The sequence below is a fragment of the Hermetia illucens genome, chromosome 2 (genome assembly GCF_905115235.1).
Source record: "Hermetia illucens chromosome 2, iHerIll2.2.curated.20191125, whole genome shotgun sequence".
Classification (NCBI taxonomy): Eukaryota; Metazoa; Arthropoda; class Insecta; order Diptera; family Stratiomyidae; genus Hermetia; species Hermetia illucens.
Window position 1 is genome coordinate 47,973,620 of NC_051850.1, and position 22,201 is coordinate 47,995,820.

A 22,201-nucleotide genomic window follows, 5' to 3' on the forward strand; every position below is an offset into this window, starting at 1 on the left:
AACTACTGGCCTATGCTGATGATATTGGTATCATGAAACGACCCGAGACCTGCAAGCTGCCTTTATTCAGATCGAGCCGGCGGCGCGAGATTTTGGGCTGCGCATCAATGGAGGCAAGACAAAATATATGGTGGCAACGTCAGCAACAAAAACCAACCAATCAACAACATCAAACCACACTGGTCAAACGGGAAGAATGAAGATAGGAGAATACAACTTTGAGACCGGTGATAATTTCTCCTATCTAGGGTCGAAAATCACAACCGATAACAGCTACGCAGATGAAATCCGCGCACGGTTAGAGGCAGCCAACTGTTTGGCTCGAAACGTCTCACCATAGGGTCAAAGACAGTGATCTTGCCAGTCCTCATGTATTCCTCGGAGACTTGAGTTCTTAGGAAGAGAAATTACGAACTGTTGGCCGCGATCGAGAAAAGAATCCTCCAAAGAATTTTTGGCCCCCTATATGAGTATGGACGATTTCGTAACCTACATAACGATGAAATCTATGGGCGATACCATGACCGTCAGGTTATTGACAAAATCCGGCGCAATAGGTTGCGGTGGGCGATAAACCTACTCTGTATAGATGGGGATGATCCAGCCTGAAAAGTCTATAAGGGCAATATCTATGGTAGAAAAAGAGGACGAGGCAGACCCCGCCTGATGGCGTAGGCCAAGACGCCATACATCTTTTGAGGATATCGCATTGGCGGCCCTCGGCGCAAAACCGGGGTGTCTGAAGTTCCTTATTAAGGCAGGCCTATACCGGATACCGGCTGTTGCGCCGTTGATGATGATGATCTTATTTGCATGGCTTAAGATGCAGTAAATTCGTACGAAATTGATAAGTTTGAATTGCTATAACTTTGATGTTAATAGCGGGATTTCCGCGAAACTTGGCAGTATTATGCGCGATACAGTCGTCTATGCTGGTGGACTCCTAGGATGAACTTAAGGGGATTTTTGGTCAATTGAAAAAAGTCGGTTATATTCTATTAGTAAGCTTATTTGAACAGATATCGGAATGGAACATATTTCGAGGCCTGGCTTTCATATAAGCGCATCTTCCTAATTGGGTAGTTTCCGAAAATGAACCCTGTCTCACTTTAAGTGTGTACATTTTCACTTCTCACTCGCGCACTTTGCAATTTGCGTCAAAACTATGATAATTACAATTTCATTTGATATCCCACATGACTATGTTTGGTAAAAAAAATGTGCACCCCTCTGTATGGGGAGTCCACTTTAAACTGCACGTAAACTTATGTCACTCACTTTATGCGTGGATTTCATAGTTCCCATATGTTCACCACATTACATTTGAATCGGTGTAGTAATTTTGAAGAAAAGTGCGTGTGACAGACATGCCGACAGATGGTGAATTGATTTTAATAAGGTTTTGTTTTACACGAAATGTTGAAAACACTAAAATTATTAATTCTATACTTCTTCGTATGATTTTTTTGATCAGACTTTTTTAAAATATAATAGAATAGGATGTTTGGATTGGTTCATCCCGAAAACCCCCTCCCCCTCTAATGCGAAATTTTACGGTCTTGGCGAAAACGCTCGCTCTGATTAATCACTGCCAACGTGTAAGTCGTTTGTTGTTTTTATAAATCTCTTTTTATAATTCTCAGAATTTTTTTTCCATGGTAGCTAAACGTTTTTAAGGTCTTACAAAAATGGCTTTCTTGAATTTTGAAGTGAAATACTGGCAATAATTAATTAAATAAATATTCAGATCTAATTTTACTTGAAATGGTGGTAAAATTATATTTTTCGAATGAGTGAATGAGAAATTCAAGTTAAAGTTTTTATTTTACTATTATGAAGTAAAACAGCTTTCAGTCGATATTTATTTGGATGAATCGATGTCGTGTCGTACAAAAGTAACAGTCATTTTCCAGATTTGGTGACCCAAATGGGAAAAATATTTTTCTCTCGAAACCTAACATATACTAGTCAGCCTATAAAACAAAAAACCTGTAGGAACCCTTTTATATTTTCGCTACTATTCGTCCTGAAATAATCTCTCTAAAGTTAGGTGAAATTCATAGTTAGAGCTAGTCCTCTTGAGGGGGCGATGCAAACTCTTGGCCCTACCAGAAATGTCGCCCTCCTTTTTCATAAATAAATTACAGAACTTCTAAAATGTCAATGAAAACAATCATAAAACTGGGTTAATCTTTTTCTTTTTATTTTGTAAGAAACTTTTGTATACATTCATGACTATACAAAAAAATATAACATTTCGTTTTGCTTCACATATTACATATCAGTTTTTTGACACTATAACATTCATCTTATATCTTGTTCTCTCCGCTTCCCTCCTTTCTAATCGTTAAATAAATTGGAATATTATATTAAAAGTTTCACATTCAACTCTTCTTTCCCTTGGAGTCATTAGAATACAGGACAGGTAGGAAGCAGTCACATTGACTACATATTTAACGGAAAAAACGTTTTTCAAAAATTGACAAAAACGTAATACAACTGCTTATAAGGTAGTTGAGTGGACGCAATAAGTCATATATAATATCTTTTTCGTTCAAAATCTTATCTCTCACAACTGGCTTCGTAGGGATGCGAGTAATACACTACAATTTATGAAAAACAGTTCCTTTCAGTTGCTGCAATATAAAAAGAATGCGCCATTATCAACTTAGTTTTTGTGGGTTATTCATTCCTTATTGGACTGGTTGGTCTTCTTTATGCTTCCGCGACATAAAATTTGATTCATAGTCTCACATTTTTCCAAAAGTCTAATTATATTTTTATTGCTCGCCTATGGTAGGCATTTAATTTTTAACTTTTAATCTAATAGTAATTTTGTAAACAAGTTTAATTTTTTATGTACATTGGAACTAATTAAAAAGCGAGAACATATTACAAATTTAATATTTTTTATTTTCATTTAACTTTTCCTAAAAGGCCATATATAATAACATTGTTATAAATATTTTTTTAGATCCTATTGTGATTCTATTTTATTAAATACATTTTAGGTAGAATAATGTTAGTGGGAGATTTTTTCATTTTGAACCGGTTTCGATGGCTTAACTTCCAGGAGTTGTGGATAGTTTTCAACGATATTTAGTAATATTGTATCTATGTAGTGTTTGAGCCGTTGATTTTCCTCTTCTTTGTCCTGATAGGCTTGTTGAAGCTGCGAAGTAGAAAGATAAAGGTAAAGAAAATCGTATTTCCAGATTGCGGAGGATGGACAAATCAAAGAGAACCAGCTATTGCAAATGATACTTGCAAATGAATATGCAAACTTTGAAGCTAAAGTTCGGAATACAAACCATGCGGAATATGTAAAATTAGAAGAACAAAGATAAATGCAACTACATTTTATCCAAAATACATAAAACATAGAATAGGAGTAGGAATACTCTGCTTTATAAAAAAGGTTATTTGACTAAACTCTAAAGCAACAAAAAATATTGTATTCAGTGTATTATGTTGTGATAGCATTTTCCTGTTCGAAAATTAGCTGGATACTATCTCAAAATTGTGTGTTATAAACCAATGAAATGGGATTTAGACACAAATTTTCATAAAAAGAATGATCAAATAAAAAAAAAACAATTTAAGTTTCATTTAGAGAACATGCAATCCATAGATTACTAGACTTTTTTACTGATAGTAACCACCGTAGAAGTCACTGTGAGAAATAGCCTACTAGCTTCTAAGCACGCTTAAGCTCTTCTAAGCAGAAATGGTTATTAATCAACAAAAAGAGGAAAAAAAACAAAAAAAAAAAACCAAATTAGCACTTTAGCCACACCAAGGAAGAATTAAGCTAACCACTCTGAAACCAAAGCCGATTTTCTGTTGGTTTCCGTCATATTCAATTACCTGACTTAATGATGCTAATGTGGCTGAATCAACTGAATCCTGGAAAAATAAAAATTGAAAAAATTCCATGAACATGAGGAGAAATGAAAACATTGCGCAGCAACCAGAACAAAGGATTTCGTATGATGGTGAAGTGAGATATGTTAAGCATGAAGTAGATAGTATTTGTGTGTGTAATGGAAGCTTTTCTCAAAATCCGTCAGTGTAGTTTGAGAAAGAAGAATCTTGACTTACTCTTAAATAATTAAATAAATTATTAGTTCGGAAGTATTGCTTTGCTCCTACAAATGATAATTAGCAATTAGAAAGACAACGATCCGTGTTAATGAAATGGTGCAAGATATACCTTTGGTAATATTTTAAAGAATCTTGAATAGGAATATTTTCTATTTTTCATCACTTAATCCATGACAATATTAAGTACTCATAATACACCCATCATAAAATAAACACATTTTTCTAGAAAGATATTCTTTTTTCTCATCTAAAAAAGTTAAATAGTCCGAAAGGAAATTTTCTTCGCTTTTTCTGAAATGAACAAAATGTGGTGAAACAATGACAGTTTTAGCGCTCTTAAGAGGGAATATGCATGAATTTACAATGCCAACTAAAACATCAACAGAAACATCAATATTTATAACTATTCCTCGCCCAGAGGTAGGGGCAACGTAGATTTGTTGCTTTGTTTTTATTACGTTAATACTTTCACTGTACGCTGTATATCTGATTGACATCGCGCCCTTCAGGCTGTGTGAAGGTGCATTTGCCCCTGTTATAGCCGGTCAAAGGGTAGTTTAGGTCCCAGGGCGAAACGTGGATTGGTACCCACGATGGAGCATAAAACCTGGGAAACGCCTTCTGAACCAACACCAACAACTCTACTACCAAACACATTCTCCACCTCCACGTGGTGATCGCTGGGAGTTCTTTCTTTATGAAAAAATGCAAACGGGGAAGGATGAAGGCGAGTCTCCCGTGCCTAAAAACGGGACAAAATGTACCAACTGGTCCTCCGGGTTGGGGGTTGGGTAGGGCTGACAACCTTACAAGGAAAACCAATTTTACAATGCCACGAAAGGAGCTTCGGACAGGATGGATCTTACAACGACGAACCCGGCAACGACAACGGATTAACAATTTGCGCATTTTCTCCTGGAAGGTGCGCGCCCTGTACAGACTGAATGCTGGCGAGCAGCTAGCTGATACCCTGTCCCAATATAAGGCAGATGTAACAGCGTTACAAGAGATGCGATGGACAGGGACCGGTTTCCTGAAGAAGAGCCACTACACCATATATTATAGCGGCCATCCAGTAAACCATGTGCTCGGAGTAGGTTTCTAAGTCAGGCAAAAAATGAAACCTGCTGTTTGCGAGGCAAGTTTAGAAATATAAGCTTCATAAACGTTCCCCTACAGAGGAAGCCGCAGAGTCGGAGAAGGATACCTTCTACAAGGCAATTGAGCGGACCCTCGAAGCCTGTCCCAAGTATGATATCAAAATCGTACTTGGCGATTTCAATAGTCAAGTAGGAACGGAGTCCGTATTCAGGCGATATGTCGGCTCCCATAGCTTACATAGGCAGTTAGCAGTATCACACGAAATGGTTGCTGGAAGTACCTGGTTTGCGCGGAAAGCGGTTCACAAACATACGTGGGGCTCTCCAGACGGGATCACTTCCAACTAAATTAACCACGTGCTGATTGAACGCCGCCACCTCTCAGCATTGATGAATGGCAGAACATATAGGGGGCCAGTATAGACTCGGATCACTATCTCGTTGGCATGGTGCTCCGAGCTCGAATTACGACACCACCTACAATCTCCTCTGACAATCAGGTGAGAGTGAATACTGAAGCCATCCGCAACACAGCCCTGCGCGATACCTATAAGGGGAAATGGATGCCGCAATAACCGCAGTCAACAGAGGTCCTGGGGATGAAGCAGCAACTAATGATCTTTACAACCACCTGAAGGACGTTATCATTGATACGGCCACAAACATACTTGGCCCCAGCCGCAAAAAAAGTCGGAATGGCTGGTTTGACGATGAATGTAAACTAGCAACGGAACGGAAGAATGCTGCATACCGAGTAATGTTGCATTCTCAAAGAACGCGGGCAAGCGCAGAGACTTATCGCGAACTCCGTCGAGCGGAGAACCAACTTCGCAGACGGAAAAAGAAAGCCTGAGAGAACCAACAACTGTGAACTAGAAAAGTACAGGGAGCAACCGCACCATGCGCGGAAGTTTTACTAACAAGTCAGCAGGATGAAGCCTTATACACCACGATGCTCATCCTGCCGAGACAAAGAGGAAAATCTGATTTCTGACAGAATGGGCATATTGGAGCGATGGGTTGAGTACTTTCATGAGCTACTGAACAACGAGAACATCGGCGAGTTGGAGGTCCCGCCAACTGAAGACGATGGACAAATACTGCCACCGCCAAGTATAGGAGAAACGTGCAATTCATTGGTTTAAAAATCATAAGTCGCCAGGAGCCAAGGTATGCGACAGCGAATCAATGCCTGACCATTGGCAACGAGGCATTATCTGTCTCATACATAAAAAGGGAGGTATCACATAGTGCTGAAATTATAGCAATTATATATTCATCGGCTTAAAAATAATAAGTTGCCAGGAGCCGATGGAATTACTGACGAATTGGTTAAATATGGAGGCGATCAATTACATCAAGTGGTTCATCAACTTGTGCTCAAGGTATGGGACAGCGAATCAATGCCTGACGATTGGCAACAAGGCATTATCTGTCTCATACATAAAAAGGGAGATATCACACAGTGCAGCCATTATAGAAGTATCACGTTGCTGAGTATCATCTATAAGATATTCTCCGCTATCTTGCTAGGCTGGATAGTCCCATATGCCCAGAACATCATTGGCCCATACCAAAGAGGGTTCACTCCAGGCAAATCAGCAACAGATCAGATTATCTATCTGCGGCAGGAGATGGAATGGACAACAGTTGCACCATCTATTCATCGATTTTAAAGCCGCCTATGATACCCTGGCTAGGGTAAAACTGTACACGCCCATGAGAGAATTCGGTATCCCGGCGAAATTAATAAGACTGACTAGGCTGAACCTGACCAATGTGCAAGGCCAGATAAAAGCAGCAGGACCACTCTCGAGACCATTCGACATCACCAACGGTCTACGACAGGGGGATGCCCTATCATGCGTCCTCTGTAACCTGGCCCTCGAGAGAGTGAACCGTGATGCTGAGGTAAATGCAAGAGGTATGATCCTCTTTAAGTCCACCTAACTACTGGCCTATGCTGACGATATTGACATCATGGGAAGAACCACCTGAGACGTACAAACTGCCTTCATCTAGATCGAGCAGGCGGCGCGAGATCTGGGGCTGCACATCAATGAAGGCAAAACAAAATATATGGTGACAACCTCAACACAGAAAACCAACCAACTAACAACATCAAATCGCACTGGTCAAACGGGAAGAATAAAGATAGGAAACCACAACTTTGAGACCGTTGATAATAATTTTTGGGCCCCCTACATGAGGATGGACGATTCCGTAGCCTACACAATGACGAAGTCTATGAGCGATACCATGACCGTCCGGTTGTGGATAAAGTCCGGCTCAATAGGTTACGGTGGGCGGGTCACTTAATCCGTATGGATGAGGATGATCCAGCCCGAAAAGTCTATAAGGGCAATATCTATGGTAGAAAAAGAAGACGAGGCAGACCCGGCCTAAGATGGAACGATGGCGTAGGTCAGGACGCCAGACAGCTTTTAGGGATATCGAATTGGTGGACCTCGGCGCAAAACCGGGATGTCTGGAATTCTTTATTAAGGCAGCCCTGGCCCGGATACCGGTTGTTGCGCCGTTGATGATGATGATGATAGCCGGTTGACTGATGCCAAACAGGTTAGTTAACTAAGTGTAATGTGTAGAGTACGCGAATAAGTATGGCGAGTGAATTAGGCTTAATTGATGCATTTTTGTAAAATATATGGTTGGTGATGAAGGAAAGTGACAGTGAGGGTGCATCGGGCGATATAAGTAGTAGCAATGAAGAAATAATTGCGGCTACTTCAACACATGTCAAACATTAATGGAGTTCACGAAGGAAGAACAAAACCTAATTTTAAAAGGCCACTTGGATGCATGTTGCCAAAATGCAGCATTAGAAGCTGCAGTGTTTCAAGATTTTCACAAGCCCATAAAATTTCATTTGGTTCCGTGGTCTTCGCAATCATTAACAAGAGTTCTGTTAGCGGTTCGTATAACTCCAAAAATGTGTTGACAGAACCTTCGCAGGCCGATCTTTTCGTCTTGTTATTATAAATGGTGACCGATTGCTACGTTAACCAAAATAGAGTTGTTTCATTCGGTTGACCATGTTTAAGCAGCACGTGATCACAAATGCTCCTGAGACTCGCTCGGCAGGCTGCTATCCAAGTATATGAAGCTGTCCACGAATATGTTGAGGTCCCCTATGTAATGCTCGAATGAGCTGGCGCCCTACTTCTTGATTGCATAATTTCCGTTTTGTCCTCATTGATGCGTAATCCACCTTCTTTCGCAGCAGTGTCAAGAGTATGCAGAAGTTCCTCTGCGTCGGTCAGTCTTCGAGACACGATGTTGATCTCATCTGCGTACGCTGGCAATCGTGCCGAATTAATGAGTAGCGTCCCACTCGTGTTGGTATCCATTGCTCGGATAGCGTATTCGAGTGCTAGGCTGGAGAGCGTCGGCGCCAGTCCGTCGCCCTGCTTCAAACCAGTCCGCGTTTCAGAAGGATCAGTCAACCTATTCCACCTGTGATATGGAGTTGGTCATAGTCATCTTCGTCAGTCGTACTAGTCTAGCTGGTATACCAAATTGCAGCATTATGTTGTACAGGGCTCCACGATCTATACTCTCGGAGCATCTCAAAGACCTTTTCTGGAAGAGTTAAAAGTTCACCGTTGAAAACAACAATGGCAGCTGTCAAGATTTATCATTGGCCTTGGAAAGGTATACAAGAAGTACCCCGATCGGCACCAACACTTCCTTCATTTGGGAAGTGCGTAAATGAACTGTGTAAGTTCAACATGGAGAAGTGGAATATCCAAAAAACGATTTGACTTCAAACATGGAACAGGCAGCGTCTGATGAGTTGCCCTGCCCTGGACGAAACCGTCAGTCAAATTTTTGATTTTTTCGATGGAACATTAAGCTGATAATGCATTAGATGAGAAAATAGAGGAATGTGAAGCGATAATTTCGCGACAATAGAGCAGGTGGATAAGACGAAGAAGACGAGCTCGACCAGTACTAATATGTACTGGTGAAGTATATAATAAAGGGTACACCGAAATGGCTCAAACTCTTGGTCCCTAAACTGCCAGGCTAGGAGAGGGCTACACTGCGAGCATATGCGGGGGACTATGTACGAAGGACGACATGCCCCCGGTTTATCGGCTACCTGATTTGACCCAGATATCAGAGCGAATTCGATTCATGTACGAAATCCAGCCTACGAACAAACATCTTAGTCATCAGCTAGATTTGAACTACGGTCTTCTATGTGAACAGCTTAGCATTCCAATTACTAACCATTCGGATATTCTGGACCCCAAGCTACAATTTCAGGCTTACGCTTATGCTATAGATGAATGCGCGATTCAAGAAGACTATATAGGATGCATGTACTTAGTTGCTCGTCACTGTCTAGGAGAGTAAACATGGATAAATTATCGAGAATGTTGCGCCTGTGTGCTTCCTAAAGAGGAATTTTGAAGTATCATCCGCTCAGTGATTTGATTAAGATCCATTACTGTTAATCCGAAATGAATCATTAGGGAACCTCTACCTTTAGTTCCCGCTGGAATGTGGGGAGGCATTAACAGCTGTATAATGTCTACTGTTATGACAAGTGATGCCACGTGCTCCCAGCAACTCGCAGCCATGCACTCGCAACCACATACACGGTTATAGCGCCAGCCCTTATGCGCGGATGCTTTTTCGTGCAACGAACGCAGCGCAGAAATTTTTAGCCACCGGAAAAATTGTGTTAATTCTGGAGAACAGAATTTACTAAATAGGCGTTTCAAATACTGCACGTACTGAAATTTTTGAAGGCGTGTCCTTGAGACAACCAGGGCTGCGTACTCAGAACGTAAAAATCAAATCAACCTCAATCATTTTAGAGTCCTCGCGAATCTTTGTGTTGGTATAGACCCGAATACAGAATTTTTTGGGCAAGTTTGGCAACCTGATAACTTGGACACAAAAGCCGAATCTTAGAAGTGATTGCTGAAGACTCTAACGCACGGACTTACGAGTGGTAAATAAGAGAAAGAAACACAAGGAGAGTAGTTTATTCAAAGCTTGGCATGAGAATGACCGGTGAAGGAGATTTAAATAACAATCGGAAAAATGGATACGGCTCAGCTGTTGATCTAACTATTTTCAAAGCTACATTTGCATGCGATATACCTTGGCGAGTTACCAAGGGATACAGCGACTACCAGCCAATAGTCTTCGAACGAGATGCCCACACCTCAAAGGTCAGACGTACCTCAAACTAAGGAGGATCGCAAATTGATGTACAAAGCAGTGAATGGACAAATTTTCTTAGAGGTATGGCTAGACCAACCGAACCAAGAATATATACATTTCCTAAATGAAAAGTCAACTATTGGTGGAAAAGTCAAATGTTAGTAACTAAACGATTGTGGATTGACTTACTACTAGATTAGACTAGCAGCCTAAAGGGTGGGAGGTAGGTGAATGTTCAGCCGAGCCATTCCTATAGACCCATATGTCTTCAAGATACTGTTGGAAAAATGTTGGGGCGGCTAACTTAAAATAGATTGCTGTCGATTGCTGGAAAGCTATCAGAACAAGACTGATATACTCAGTTTGTCAGATCAAGAGTAAATGTAACCATTAAGACCCTTAAATTTATTACTGGCTTTCCCGATAATGTAATTCTTGGAAGGCGTATTAACGTCATACATTCCGTGGTAGTTAGCCTAGATGTAAGGAGTGAATTTAACTTGGCGAATTGATACTTAATCCGCAGGGACCTAGTGACACAAATTATTACCTGGCTGCTATTGTTGACAGAAAATTGGAACAAAAAAAGTTATATGACAGACTCGAGATTGCGGATTAAAGGACAAGCTTGAGTGTATTTTAAATTGAAACCCGGAATTATTCTGAAGAGGTAGTCAATGTATCGGCTTTACCGTGAATATACTTCATAGATTTCTTTTAGAAAAAACCGTGGAAAGTGATCGTATAAGGTGGTAGCTTGGTTCGGGTATCCAGAGCAAAGGACGCAATAAGAGAGTTCCAGAGCAAATTACGCAATACGGTTTTGGGGACAAAAATGCCCAATTATATCAGGAATGTTATGATGACACTGTTCCACAGCAATTTTGAAAATGTATTTAGGGCTACAAAAACAATAATTAACCAGATATAACATAAGTATAACTTTTACTTCGGAAAACAAAAATATTGATCACTTTTTGAAGAAACTTGAAAGCAAAGCTGTGACGACAACTTGAATAGTTTTTTAAAAAAAAAGTAGAAATAAATATGAGCAAATTATTGCCTCCCTTAAAACTATAATTAAATTAATTTTCAAAGTAAGACTGGGGCACTTAACAGGAACATTAGACATTTGACGCAACAAGATAAGACAGAGACAGTTCGCAAAGACAATGAAGCTGTTTGGGAATGACTAAAAGATTTAAAAACTAACTGACTATGCATGCAAACTACTTTCCCCAGTATGACTTTCATATGCTGATATGATAAAGTGCTTGTGTTAGAAGCATCCAATATGAAAAAAATATTGAAAAAACACAATAAATTACCTGTGCCTGTGACATCTCTTCTAGTTCTTGTGCTAGACTGTTCAGCGTTCCATTCAACAAATGTCGGCCTTCCTCTACGCCTCGAGACAGGACTGCCGCTTGCAACTCTTCATTTTGTTCTTCGAGAACTAGGATAAAAAGTAAGATGGGAGTTTTTTGAAAACACAGTAAATTTATCTTTAAGAACCAATTAGGAAACAATTTTAGATTATCACATCAAACTGAACAAAATAGTTTCAAAATTAGATACAAATGATAGATACTTTTGTTCTTCTGTCGTAATTCATCCAACTCTTGATGTAACTCTTCGAGCCTAAGCGTTTCTGCCGATGTGGTTGGTAGCGCAGGACCTCGTTCCGACCGTAACCTTTCCAATTCCTTGCCCAACTCCAGCATTAAATCCTCTGACACTTTCTTTTCATCCAACAGTTTCCGTTCGGCGGATTGTGCCTCCAACAATTCCTGCTGTACGGAAGCCAAGTTATCACGTGTTATTTCTAATTTCTCTTCAGTCGCATGCAGGTCATTTGCCTGCTTGTCACATAGAACTCGCAAACGTTGTGCTTCCTCACGTAAACTGTTTGCTTCCATTTCAATAGTGCGAATTTTTATTTGGCAATTTTCATTTTGTAGGGCAGCTTCGCGCTCGACACGGGCCAATAGTTCCCGGTGTCGTTTTTGCTCTTCGGCCAAACGTTCTTCCGCACGTAGCTCGGACTGAAAGGAAAACGGAAAGAAAACTCATTAAACATTTTGGCAAGAAAATTGCTTTTTTTCAAGTACGTACGCACAAATTAGTGTAAATGCATGACACTTTTAGAGACACTTTAGATAAAAGAGATGAAATAGAAGCAGCTAAATTCGTTAGTACGCTGAATCGGTTTGTGCTTCCGACTTGGCTTTCCACAACATGAGGGGGTGTCTTATTTAGCAATAAGGACATTTAAAATACTTTAGACAGAAGACCCAAAATCTCTGGATAAAATTTTGAAATGATTAAGTATCATTTTTGACAGGGCTCTTGACATGGGTCAGACTAGTTGATCTAAGGAGTCAAAGTAAAAGTTTCTAGTGCATACACACTACACATATTTACATATTCAGTTGCAATGCGGAAGTCATTTTTAAGGTTTTGTGTAAACACAAAACCTTATTAAAATTGGTTTACTGTCTGTCTGTCTGACTGTCCGTCCGCCTGTCTGTCCGTCACACGCATTTTTCTCGGAGACGGTTGTAGCGATTAACACCAAAGTAGGTAGAAAGATGTGAACTGTGAACGCTCACGCATATAGTGAGTTACATCCTTTTACGTCGAATTTAAGGGGCGTCCCCATACATGCAAAAAGGGGGTGTACATTTTTTTCTCATCAAATATAGTCATGTGGGGTATCAAAGGAAAGGTCTCGGTACGTACTTTTCGAAGCCGGTCTTAGTTTTGACATTCGTTTGAAAAGTGGGGAGTGCGGGGGGTTCAAAGTGATCATTTTTTTAACGAACCCATTCTCAGAAACTACCCAACCGAAAAATCTGAAAAAATCAGGGGGCTGCCACTAAATGGTGCCTAGGCTCCGAAATATCCTCCATACCGATACCTGTACATTACTATAATTTTTGGTAATTGGCAGGAAAGCCCCCTTAGAATCACAAAATTGCAATAATGTATGAAGCTTCTACCGACTTTCAATCCAAGTGGTGAGACGTTAGGGACTTCGAATTTACCCACGATTTTTACATCCAAGGCACGACTGAGACGCGGATTCTCTAGGCCTCACCAAATTTATATCCCATGCAGAAATCTGTGAAGGCCATGGTTTGCACTTCATTGGAAAGCATGGATCTATTGCCTATGATCCAATTATCTATTATAAAAAGACGAGTGCAGCAACTCCCATAACGGGAGAAGCTGGAAACCTGAGTACGGTCGCTCTGTCTGTGGCATCATTGCTTAAAACTTTCAGAAAATAGAAAAGAAAGCCACGGCAGGAAGAAATTTCAGCAACTAATGATGGGGGACTACAAGATAAATCTTGCTTGTCAGAATCTTCTCCTCGCCTTTATCATGAAAAGCGGTATGAAGAAAGCTGGTGGTCTACGCAATTCCTCTCATATCAATACGTGAAAACGGATCCATGAGGACCGGACACCGTGAGTCTGGGAGGTTTCCAAACCGATGGCAGAAGAATACATTACGAAAGAAGGAGAAGCTCCTTAAGAATAAGGATATGGGGGTTGCTGCATCACCAGATATTGCAATATCCTAAGAAACAAGTTAGGGAAATCCTTGGCGAAAAGTGTTGACAAGCTAATAATCTCGGTGAGATCCACATTGGGCGCAGTTGACATCAGATACATATATACCCAAAATCATAAACGGTGGACAAATTAATTTGCAACATGCCAAAGCCTCCTTCCTTCTACTGGCCGCAAATTTGCAGGATTGCCCTTATATTTTTTTCAATCAAGAGCCGTGAGTTCCTTCTAATAAACTGTGGTATTCGATCAGTAAAGATCTACAAGACTGAAACCGTGTGTGTTGATATTAAATTTTTTTGTTGTTTGTTAGCAATCATGCTGAGATAATTCTCTGCCCAGGTCTTAGTCATCTTTCAATACCAGGTTTATAGTAAGAGGGGAAACATCAAAATTACCTCTGAGTACCTAGCCTAAGGAGAACTAAGGGATCTGGGAAAGTCTACGGAGTCAAGTGGTCTTTAACTCTTAATATATTATGATATGAATGCTTAACATATTTGTTGAGAAAGAAGAAAATGCAATCCTAGCGTGTGATGTGCGACAAACGTTCGGGGGGCCAAGGAGGCTAAGGAGAACTAATTGACAGTGTTAGGTCAGGTGCTACAAAAGTGTTGGAATTTATTGAAGATTATCGTTACTTGGAACATAGATTAAAGATTATGTTCAACCACCTTGAAATACAAGACAGAATCCAAGGAGCCAACTGGGCGGAATGCAATGAACTTCTTAGTAAAAAGATGCAGTTAACTAGGCGACTAAGGACTCTTTTGGTGATAGAAACTTAATTGGAGACTCAGAATTGTACACGTTTAGAGTACTTTGTAGAAGTTTGCCCTATTACCGGAGATAAATGCGGTAAAACAATCGTAGTGAAGTCGAAACTGCAGAATCTTAGGAAATAAAGAAAAATAACTCCTAGAAACAAAAAAAAAAGGAAATACGTTAAACTTCAGGAGCTTCCAGGAACAAGCAAGAAGTTAAAATGAGACCCCTTTACAACATACAATATGACGAACTGAAACCCGAAACAGAGACTTCAAAGCTGTGTAAGCGAGATGAGTAGGCCAAGTTGGAATTTTTTTGAAAGTGGGATGGTACTCTTACAAACTTCAGAGTACAGTCCGTACAAACTCACTTGGAAGTACATGATCCGGAAGGGCAGATGGTTGAATTGAGCAGGATCGAATTTGCGTTTTTCAGACTTTTCAAGACAAAAGTGTTACAACAGGAATTGGAAAAAGTAAAAAGCAAGACCTGCTGTAGTATCCTTTGGAAATTTAAAAGTATCTGACATGGTTGATACTTATCCAGGGATGTATAGAGCATCTCTAGCGACTTCTAGTAAACATTTTTCTCATGAGTCTTGCTCTAGGCAGACAAATGAACTTAACATTATTCTCACTGATATATCTGGAGAAACTGGTTTAAAGTCACAGTGGCGAGAAGAAGCTAAGACGCTAAATAAGAACCAACATGTTCACCAGGGTGCTTTTTCATTTCTTGGTTCCCAAGATAGGACACGCAACTCTAAAAGTCGAGTACGCGATGGATGTGTTCGTGGACATCATGTGTGTCCTTCCAAAAAAATTTTCCGTACTACCAGGAAGCATGGTGTTCATTATACTTTAGTTAAGTGGATCTAAACTATGTATGATAACGTATAGACTGCTGTGGCCTGAACCAGGAATGGATCGCTATCTGACGGCAGATGTAACGAAAGATTGCCTCGAAGGAAAGGTGGTGTGTCTTTCACTCCAAAGATGAGGGGAATTTACCAAAGAAGTGAAATATTTGGGAATTACTCTAGATAAGAATCTTCTTTGGAACAGAAATGTAGAGGCAAAAAGAAATGAGCCTATGGGCTACGAACTGCTATCATTAGGCTGACGTTCACTTAAGCATCTACAGTGTAGTGGGTAAATCAAGGAAAGACAAAAGCGAATTGTAATACCTTCTGATTTCCGGATACCCATGCATATGTATATTTGGGAGGAAATACAATATAAAACTGGCCTCAATCGTATAAAAACTGGGATTGACAAGAAGAATGCGTAGCAGGAAATACTGTCGTCTTCTACACCGATGAAACAAAACTAGAGCAAAGTTGTGAAGAAATAAAGGAGGATAAAAAGGAAACGTTGCCTTTTTCTCTGAACAATATGCAACCGTCTTACAGGTTGAAGTATATGCAATCCTGAGGTGGACAACGTGCGTGACAAACAAACGCTTGAAGAGCAAATTCATACTAGTTTCCATCAATAGCCAATTAGTTTTGAAGGTGTTGAGGATTTCCTTGTTCATCTTAAAAATTGTTTAGGAATGTAGAACTCTATGTATAGATTTAATACGATGGGAATACTCTGGGTACCTAGTCATTGTTGCGTAAATGAGATCACGGGTGTCGTAGCAAAAGATGGTTCAATTTCTCCCATATTACCGGTACCATTGGCAAATATACATATAATATATGTATATAAGCCAGAGTTATCCAAAAGGCAGCCTTTCATTCATTGCTTAGCTTGATTTTATTTTGTTTTTATAAGTTGTAGAGTTAATCACTGGTTTCTTTCTCAATGAATCGGTGTTTCATCAAGCTCCGCTTATTTGGAAGGCATACATTTAATGGAGCGCAGTAACGCAATCATTGTCTGCTCTAATTATAACAACGACACGCAGTATCATATCATCGGGGTCCTTACAGCAGCAGCATTGGCATCGACAACCTGACAAGCGGCGTTACCAAACTTATTTACCGCTCTGAAAATAAATGGTTGTCATAAACTCCTATATAGCGGCTCCTGGAACTCACACCCCGAGGCTTGCATATTGGATGCAATTACATGGCATAACCCACAATTCCAATGTGTGATCTATCCATCTTTTTTTCGAAAGGTCGACGGGTATCTGCTCTGTATACCGGCGAGGTACTTCTTTTCTAATTGTCTCATAAGAGAGTACACATATGACTTTGGCGCGGAAGACCTCAAGTTAACGTTCATCATCATCAATAGCGCAACAACCGGTGTCCGATGTAGGCTTGCCTTAATAAGAAATTCCAAATATCCGCGCTTTGTGTCGAGGTTCATTAACTCGATATCACCAACCACTGTCTGGTGTCTTAGCCTATGCCATCACTCACCCATATGAATTATGTGACTCGCTCACCATAGCCCATTGAGCCGAATTTTACCTATAATTAAACAGTCGTGGTATTCCTCATAAATTCGATCGTTATATTGTTTACAGAATCGTCCATCATCCTGCATAGAGTCAAGGATTCTTCGGAGGATTCTCTTGAATGCCACTGAGAGCTCGCAATCTTTTTTGCTAAGAACCCGAATCACCCAGGAATATATGACAATTTCTTATCCAGTAAGGGCTTTGACCATATGGTGAAATATTTCAAGCGGAGCTGATTTTGTAAGCTAAAGTAGACTTGTTGGCTGCCAACAATCGTGAGCGGAGTGCATCGTCATAGCTGATAACGGTTCTGACTAGACTAGATAGGAGCAATTTTCAACAGTTTCAGAGTTATACTCGCAGCCCTGAACAATGCATGGTATTGTTACAAAAAGGGAAATAAAAACATCACAAAACTTGAATTTAGGAGACACATAGATCGAATTTATTTGACAAAAGTATGGAGTTCCGCGAAGTCTCCCGGAGGCTTATCGGGTTCTAGGGCATAACTTTCATCAAGAGTGTTTGATGGGATAAGATTCGACTGCATCGAACACTTAATAGTGTTCAATGAAGGAAAGAAAAGAAGACGGTGTGCTGGAGAGGATTACAAATCTTCAGCGCAGACCAAGTGTCGAAAGTGTGGCGTCCCTCTGTTCCTCATGTAGATGAGGAAAGTGCAGGAACTTTGCATCGAGTGTTTCCCGCAATTCGCGCACAGACAGACTGACCAGTACCGCTCTATTGCTTGGAGCAAGACAACATCGTAGAGCGTGTTGGACTTGAGGTCATCACGGAAACTGCTGGCCAAAAGTCAATAGACGTGCAGAGACGACGGCATGAACAACACCACGCCGCACTGCAGGTAACAGTTTCAGTACTCGCCGAAGCACTCTCCTCCACCGTCCAGTTGAGCTCTCCGCTGAGGTTCGGGACAAATTCCAAAGAGCGTGTATAGAGTTCTCGGAAATGCATCCTTTGCAGGTATTCCCAGATTCTATGCATCTCCAGCAACTCCGAGAATTCTATCTCAAATCAATGATGAGACTGCATCTCGACTGTGTGATAATATGTCGCTGCTGCAACTACAATCACTTGTGTATTGTGGCGCAGTTACGGCTGTCGTGTTGTTGGTTTGAGTGACTGAAGGGATCCACCATGGAAAATTCGTCTGGAACGGCATGACCCAATAAGGTAGGACGTTGCTAGACTGACTCAATTCAGCTCTGGCAATGCCAGCAGACGGGTGAAGAATGAAGTGCAGAGAGTTTACAGGAACTATGCCATCCCCAGTGAGACACCCGTAGTTGAAATTCTGAGCCAACCAAAGCAGAGTCTTTCTGTCGTATGCAGTCGGTTACGACGATATGACGAAAGTTATTCCAGAAGTGTCCAGAATGCTACATACGCGAAGAAATAGCGGAGTTTTTTTAGATCCCTTAACGAATCCAACAGATCTTCCAGACAGTACAGTTTTCGGTAACGAAAGCGAAAGAATACTGCGGTGGACTTTGGGGGTTACCCGCCCAGCATGCTGAGCATGGTGAGTGAATTACCGCCAAAGCCACCCGACATGGCACAACATCTAGCATCAATTTTACGGATGTTGCCGACGAGCCATAAACAGCTCGAAGAACTGTTCGGATCCTGGATCGGGTGCAGAACTTTTGGTACAAAAAGTTCACCAGTATACATGGTTGGTTGACACAGAGCATAAATCAATTCATGAGTCGGCCGGAGGAATTTCTACTATACCTCACTGCAGGGATTACCTACCTTATCCCTAAGAAGGACACGGTGCGGGACCCCGCAGACACAAGATGGATTACTTGCTTACCAACCCTCTTCAAATCCATAATGTCCATTATTAGTGGAAGTGCGCACCTCGAGACCAACAACATTCTGTCCGAGGAGCAGAAGGGCCAAGGGGTTGCAAAGAGCAAGTCATTATCGACTCGGTAGTTGTGGGACAAGCAACTAGAGGCCAAAAAACCTTTTTAGTTGCTATATCGATTATGCCAAAGCTTTCGATAGCGTCCCGCATCCCTGGCTAATCGATGTCCTACCTCTGTATCACATTGACCCGAAACTAATAATTTTTGGCGACAGTCATGACAGTCATACTACCTTATCATTGCGTACATCTGAGGGTGCTAATACCTCTGAGTCTATCCATATACGGAAGGGCATCTTCCAGGGAGATTCGTTGATCCCCCTTTTCATGGCTACTAAATGATGCTATAGGGCATGGTTTTGCAATAAAGCATGGTCTACGTGCTAAGTGCGCACTGACACATTTAATGTACTTAGAAGGCATCAAGTTGTATGCTGGTACTAACCAGCCTAGAAATCTGTTGCGAATAGTAGACATGTACAGCCGTGATATTCGGATGGAGTTTGGATTAGACAAGTGTCGAATCCAAGCCATCCGCAAAGGTCATCACGAGCCGCATGTCGGACATAGCATTGATGATCTCCACATCGAAGCTATGACCGAGATAGACTTCTACAATTACCTAGGAATTCTGCAAGAAACACATGCTCGAGTTGATGATCTGAAGGATGCTCTGCTGTCCGAATTCTTGTGATGTGTAAAGCTGGTACCGAAATTGCATCTCTCGGGGAAGAATAAAATAAGTGCATTGAATGTATTCGCCATGCTTTCACTGGCGTATGCATTCGGAATATTACCGTGGACGAAGATCGATCTGGAAAACGTCCAGCGGCGGATACGAATGCATCATCCAAACTCTGCCGTGAAGCGGATGAACTTGCCTCGTGACATTGGAGGTACGGGCGCGGTTGACGTGGCGGCACAACATCATCGTCAAGTCGACTTGTTGTGCGCTTATTTTTACAGTAAAGAGCAGGCAAGGTCCTTGCATGCGGCTGTCTGTAAGGCAGATTGTGGGCTGACTCCCCTTAACTTGAAGGATCAATTTTGTGTCCGGATAGCGGAGTCGTTAGACCACAAGGCTCTCGTGCGGAAGATCGCGGTTCGAATCTCACTGATGGCAGTGGAATTTGTATCGTGATTTGACGTCGGATACCAGCTGAGAATGAGTACCTGACTCAAATTAGGGTAATAGTCTCGGGCGGTACGGTGTTTTTGTAGTGTACCGTTACGGTTCTGAATGAAGTGCTCTAACACACTTCAAGGCCCTGATCCAATATGGATGGTTGCGCCAACGATTATTATAGTTATTGTCGATCTTTCAATCCTCAGATTGGGGTAAAGTCGAATCAAGAGCGGATCGATGAATGGAAGTCGAAGGCAATGCATGGTGAGCATGTGAATCGGACGGTCACCACCCGAGCTTATAAAAAGCTCATAATGAAAAAAACGGGTGGAGAACGATCAGTGCAGAATGTGTGGTTCGGTGTTAGAGACGTTGGACCATCTTATTTCTGACTGCACTGTTATGGGACCGGTGCAATACATCACCAGGCATAATGCTGTATGTAGGGTGATCCATCAAAACCTTCCAATTGGATTTGCCTGCTGACTGCAATATGATATATACGGCCAACTGCAGGATATACGGAAATTGTCCTCAAAGGAAAGATGGCTAGATATAGATCCCAGCCTAGAGCACATTTTTATTTGTTTTTCTCGAATAAGTTTGTTGAAAGTAAAGCGCTTAGAATATATCAAGAACTCCAAAGAACATTCAATTTACAAATTGTGGTGATGATATAGCATCATCATTACGGTTGGTCCGAAAAGAAAAAACGGTGGTTAAGGCCGGGTGAAAAGACTGTTCGCTGAGCGACCAAGCTGGTCTAAGCTGCGAGTGCTCTGTGCGAGGCATTGGTAACGTAAGAGCCAGGAGTGCTATCCGAAATTTTGAAGAACATTTGAGTATATGTCCATCAGCTACGGAAATCAATTGAGAGAAAACCTTCATAAGCCACCGAAATAAGTTCAACGATATAGGAGGGTCTTATATCTTGGACAGCACGGTCTCTGGCTACGCAACGCAATAGGAAAACCAAGATCCGGTAAATTGTCGTTTCCAACTGTGGAAAGGTATGTGAATTGATTTACCTAAACAAGGCGATTGATATCAGGATACGTTCCGTCATCGGCAACCTGCAATTCTGATATAACTTTATGTGATAAGGCTCACCGCTTTATTAATGCTCGGAATGCTCTTCGGATTCTCGTTTCTGGGGAGAGGAGACTCTGTTTACTGAGCCAGACTTAGTTCCTTTTTTATGATAATACACAGAAGTGGCAATATTTCTCCTTCACTTCATGATTTTGGGACTTAGGCGGGAAAGGAAAATAACTGTTACTATTTGGTTCCTACTAGTTCATAAATGAAATATAAGATATCGATATTACTTTTTTTTCATTAAATTTATTGTTTGTCATTGATGACGCGGGGCTCCGTTTTAGTCATATGTATTTACTAATCTTGATGAAAATTAGATAAAATGCACAATCAGTCAGGCCCAGAATCAACATTCGACGTTCGGTCTTGAATTTGATATACACCAGCCTAGCTTTTCATTTGGTATATCGGATATCGCCGACAAGCCACATAGGGGAAAATTCCTCTAAAAAAACACAGAAATGGATATGTTTGGTTGTTGCTATCACAACATTGTAGGTTCATACGCGTTAGAGCAATTAATTTTTATGAAATAATTGAAACTCCCTACGGTAACTTCGCTTTTAATGGAAAGCATGAAAACATTATACAGTAAACAGCACAAGAAAAACATTTTTAATTAGCATAAGAGTGAATCACTCTAAGCCAACACGCTCGGAACAGATAGTGAAATGGTAGCTCTGATAACACACTCATAGCTCTGATAGTACACTCACAGTTCTGGTAGTACACTCTCTGCTTTAAATTTAATCTGGATTGATAAACAGCAATTTCAATCAATCTAACAACCGAACAAAGAGCTAACCACGGGCTAACACTCTTTTACAGCACTTACAAGTGGAGGCAGTAATTTCACTTGATAACTTGCCAGATATTAACTGAATACTAAAAGACAATTACTCGCCTACTCACTGGACAA

At 41.0% G+C, this 22,201-nt stretch overlaps 1 protein-coding gene across 18 annotated transcripts in view; it reads right to left on the reverse strand.

Annotated features, from left to right (window-relative positions):
• Nucleotides 1–2,176: 2,176 nt before the first annotated feature.
• LOC119650468 (rab11 family-interacting protein 3) overlaps nt 2,177–22,201 on the reverse strand; it is a 301,666-nt gene continuing 281,641 nt past the window's right edge. For 14 of the 18 annotated variants that reach the window (XM_038053341.1, XM_038053350.1, XM_038053351.1 and 11 more), the window contains 4 exons: nt 11,995–12,448; nt 11,732–11,859; nt 3,868–3,906; nt 2,177–3,172 (listed from right to left, as the gene is read on the reverse strand). In XM_038053341.1, coding sequence (XP_037909269.1) covers nt 3,023–3,172; nt 3,868–3,906; nt 11,732–11,859; nt 11,995–12,448 — 771 coding nt within the window. In that variant the 3' untranslated portion in view covers nt 2,177–3,022. Of the gene's footprint in view, nt 3,173–3,867; nt 3,907–4,101; nt 4,149–4,213; nt 4,396–11,731; nt 11,860–11,994; nt 12,449–22,201 lie in introns of all 18 variants that reach the window. The other 4 variants (XM_038053344.1, XM_038053353.1, XM_038053352.1 and 1 more) reach the window with 2 other exon arrangements.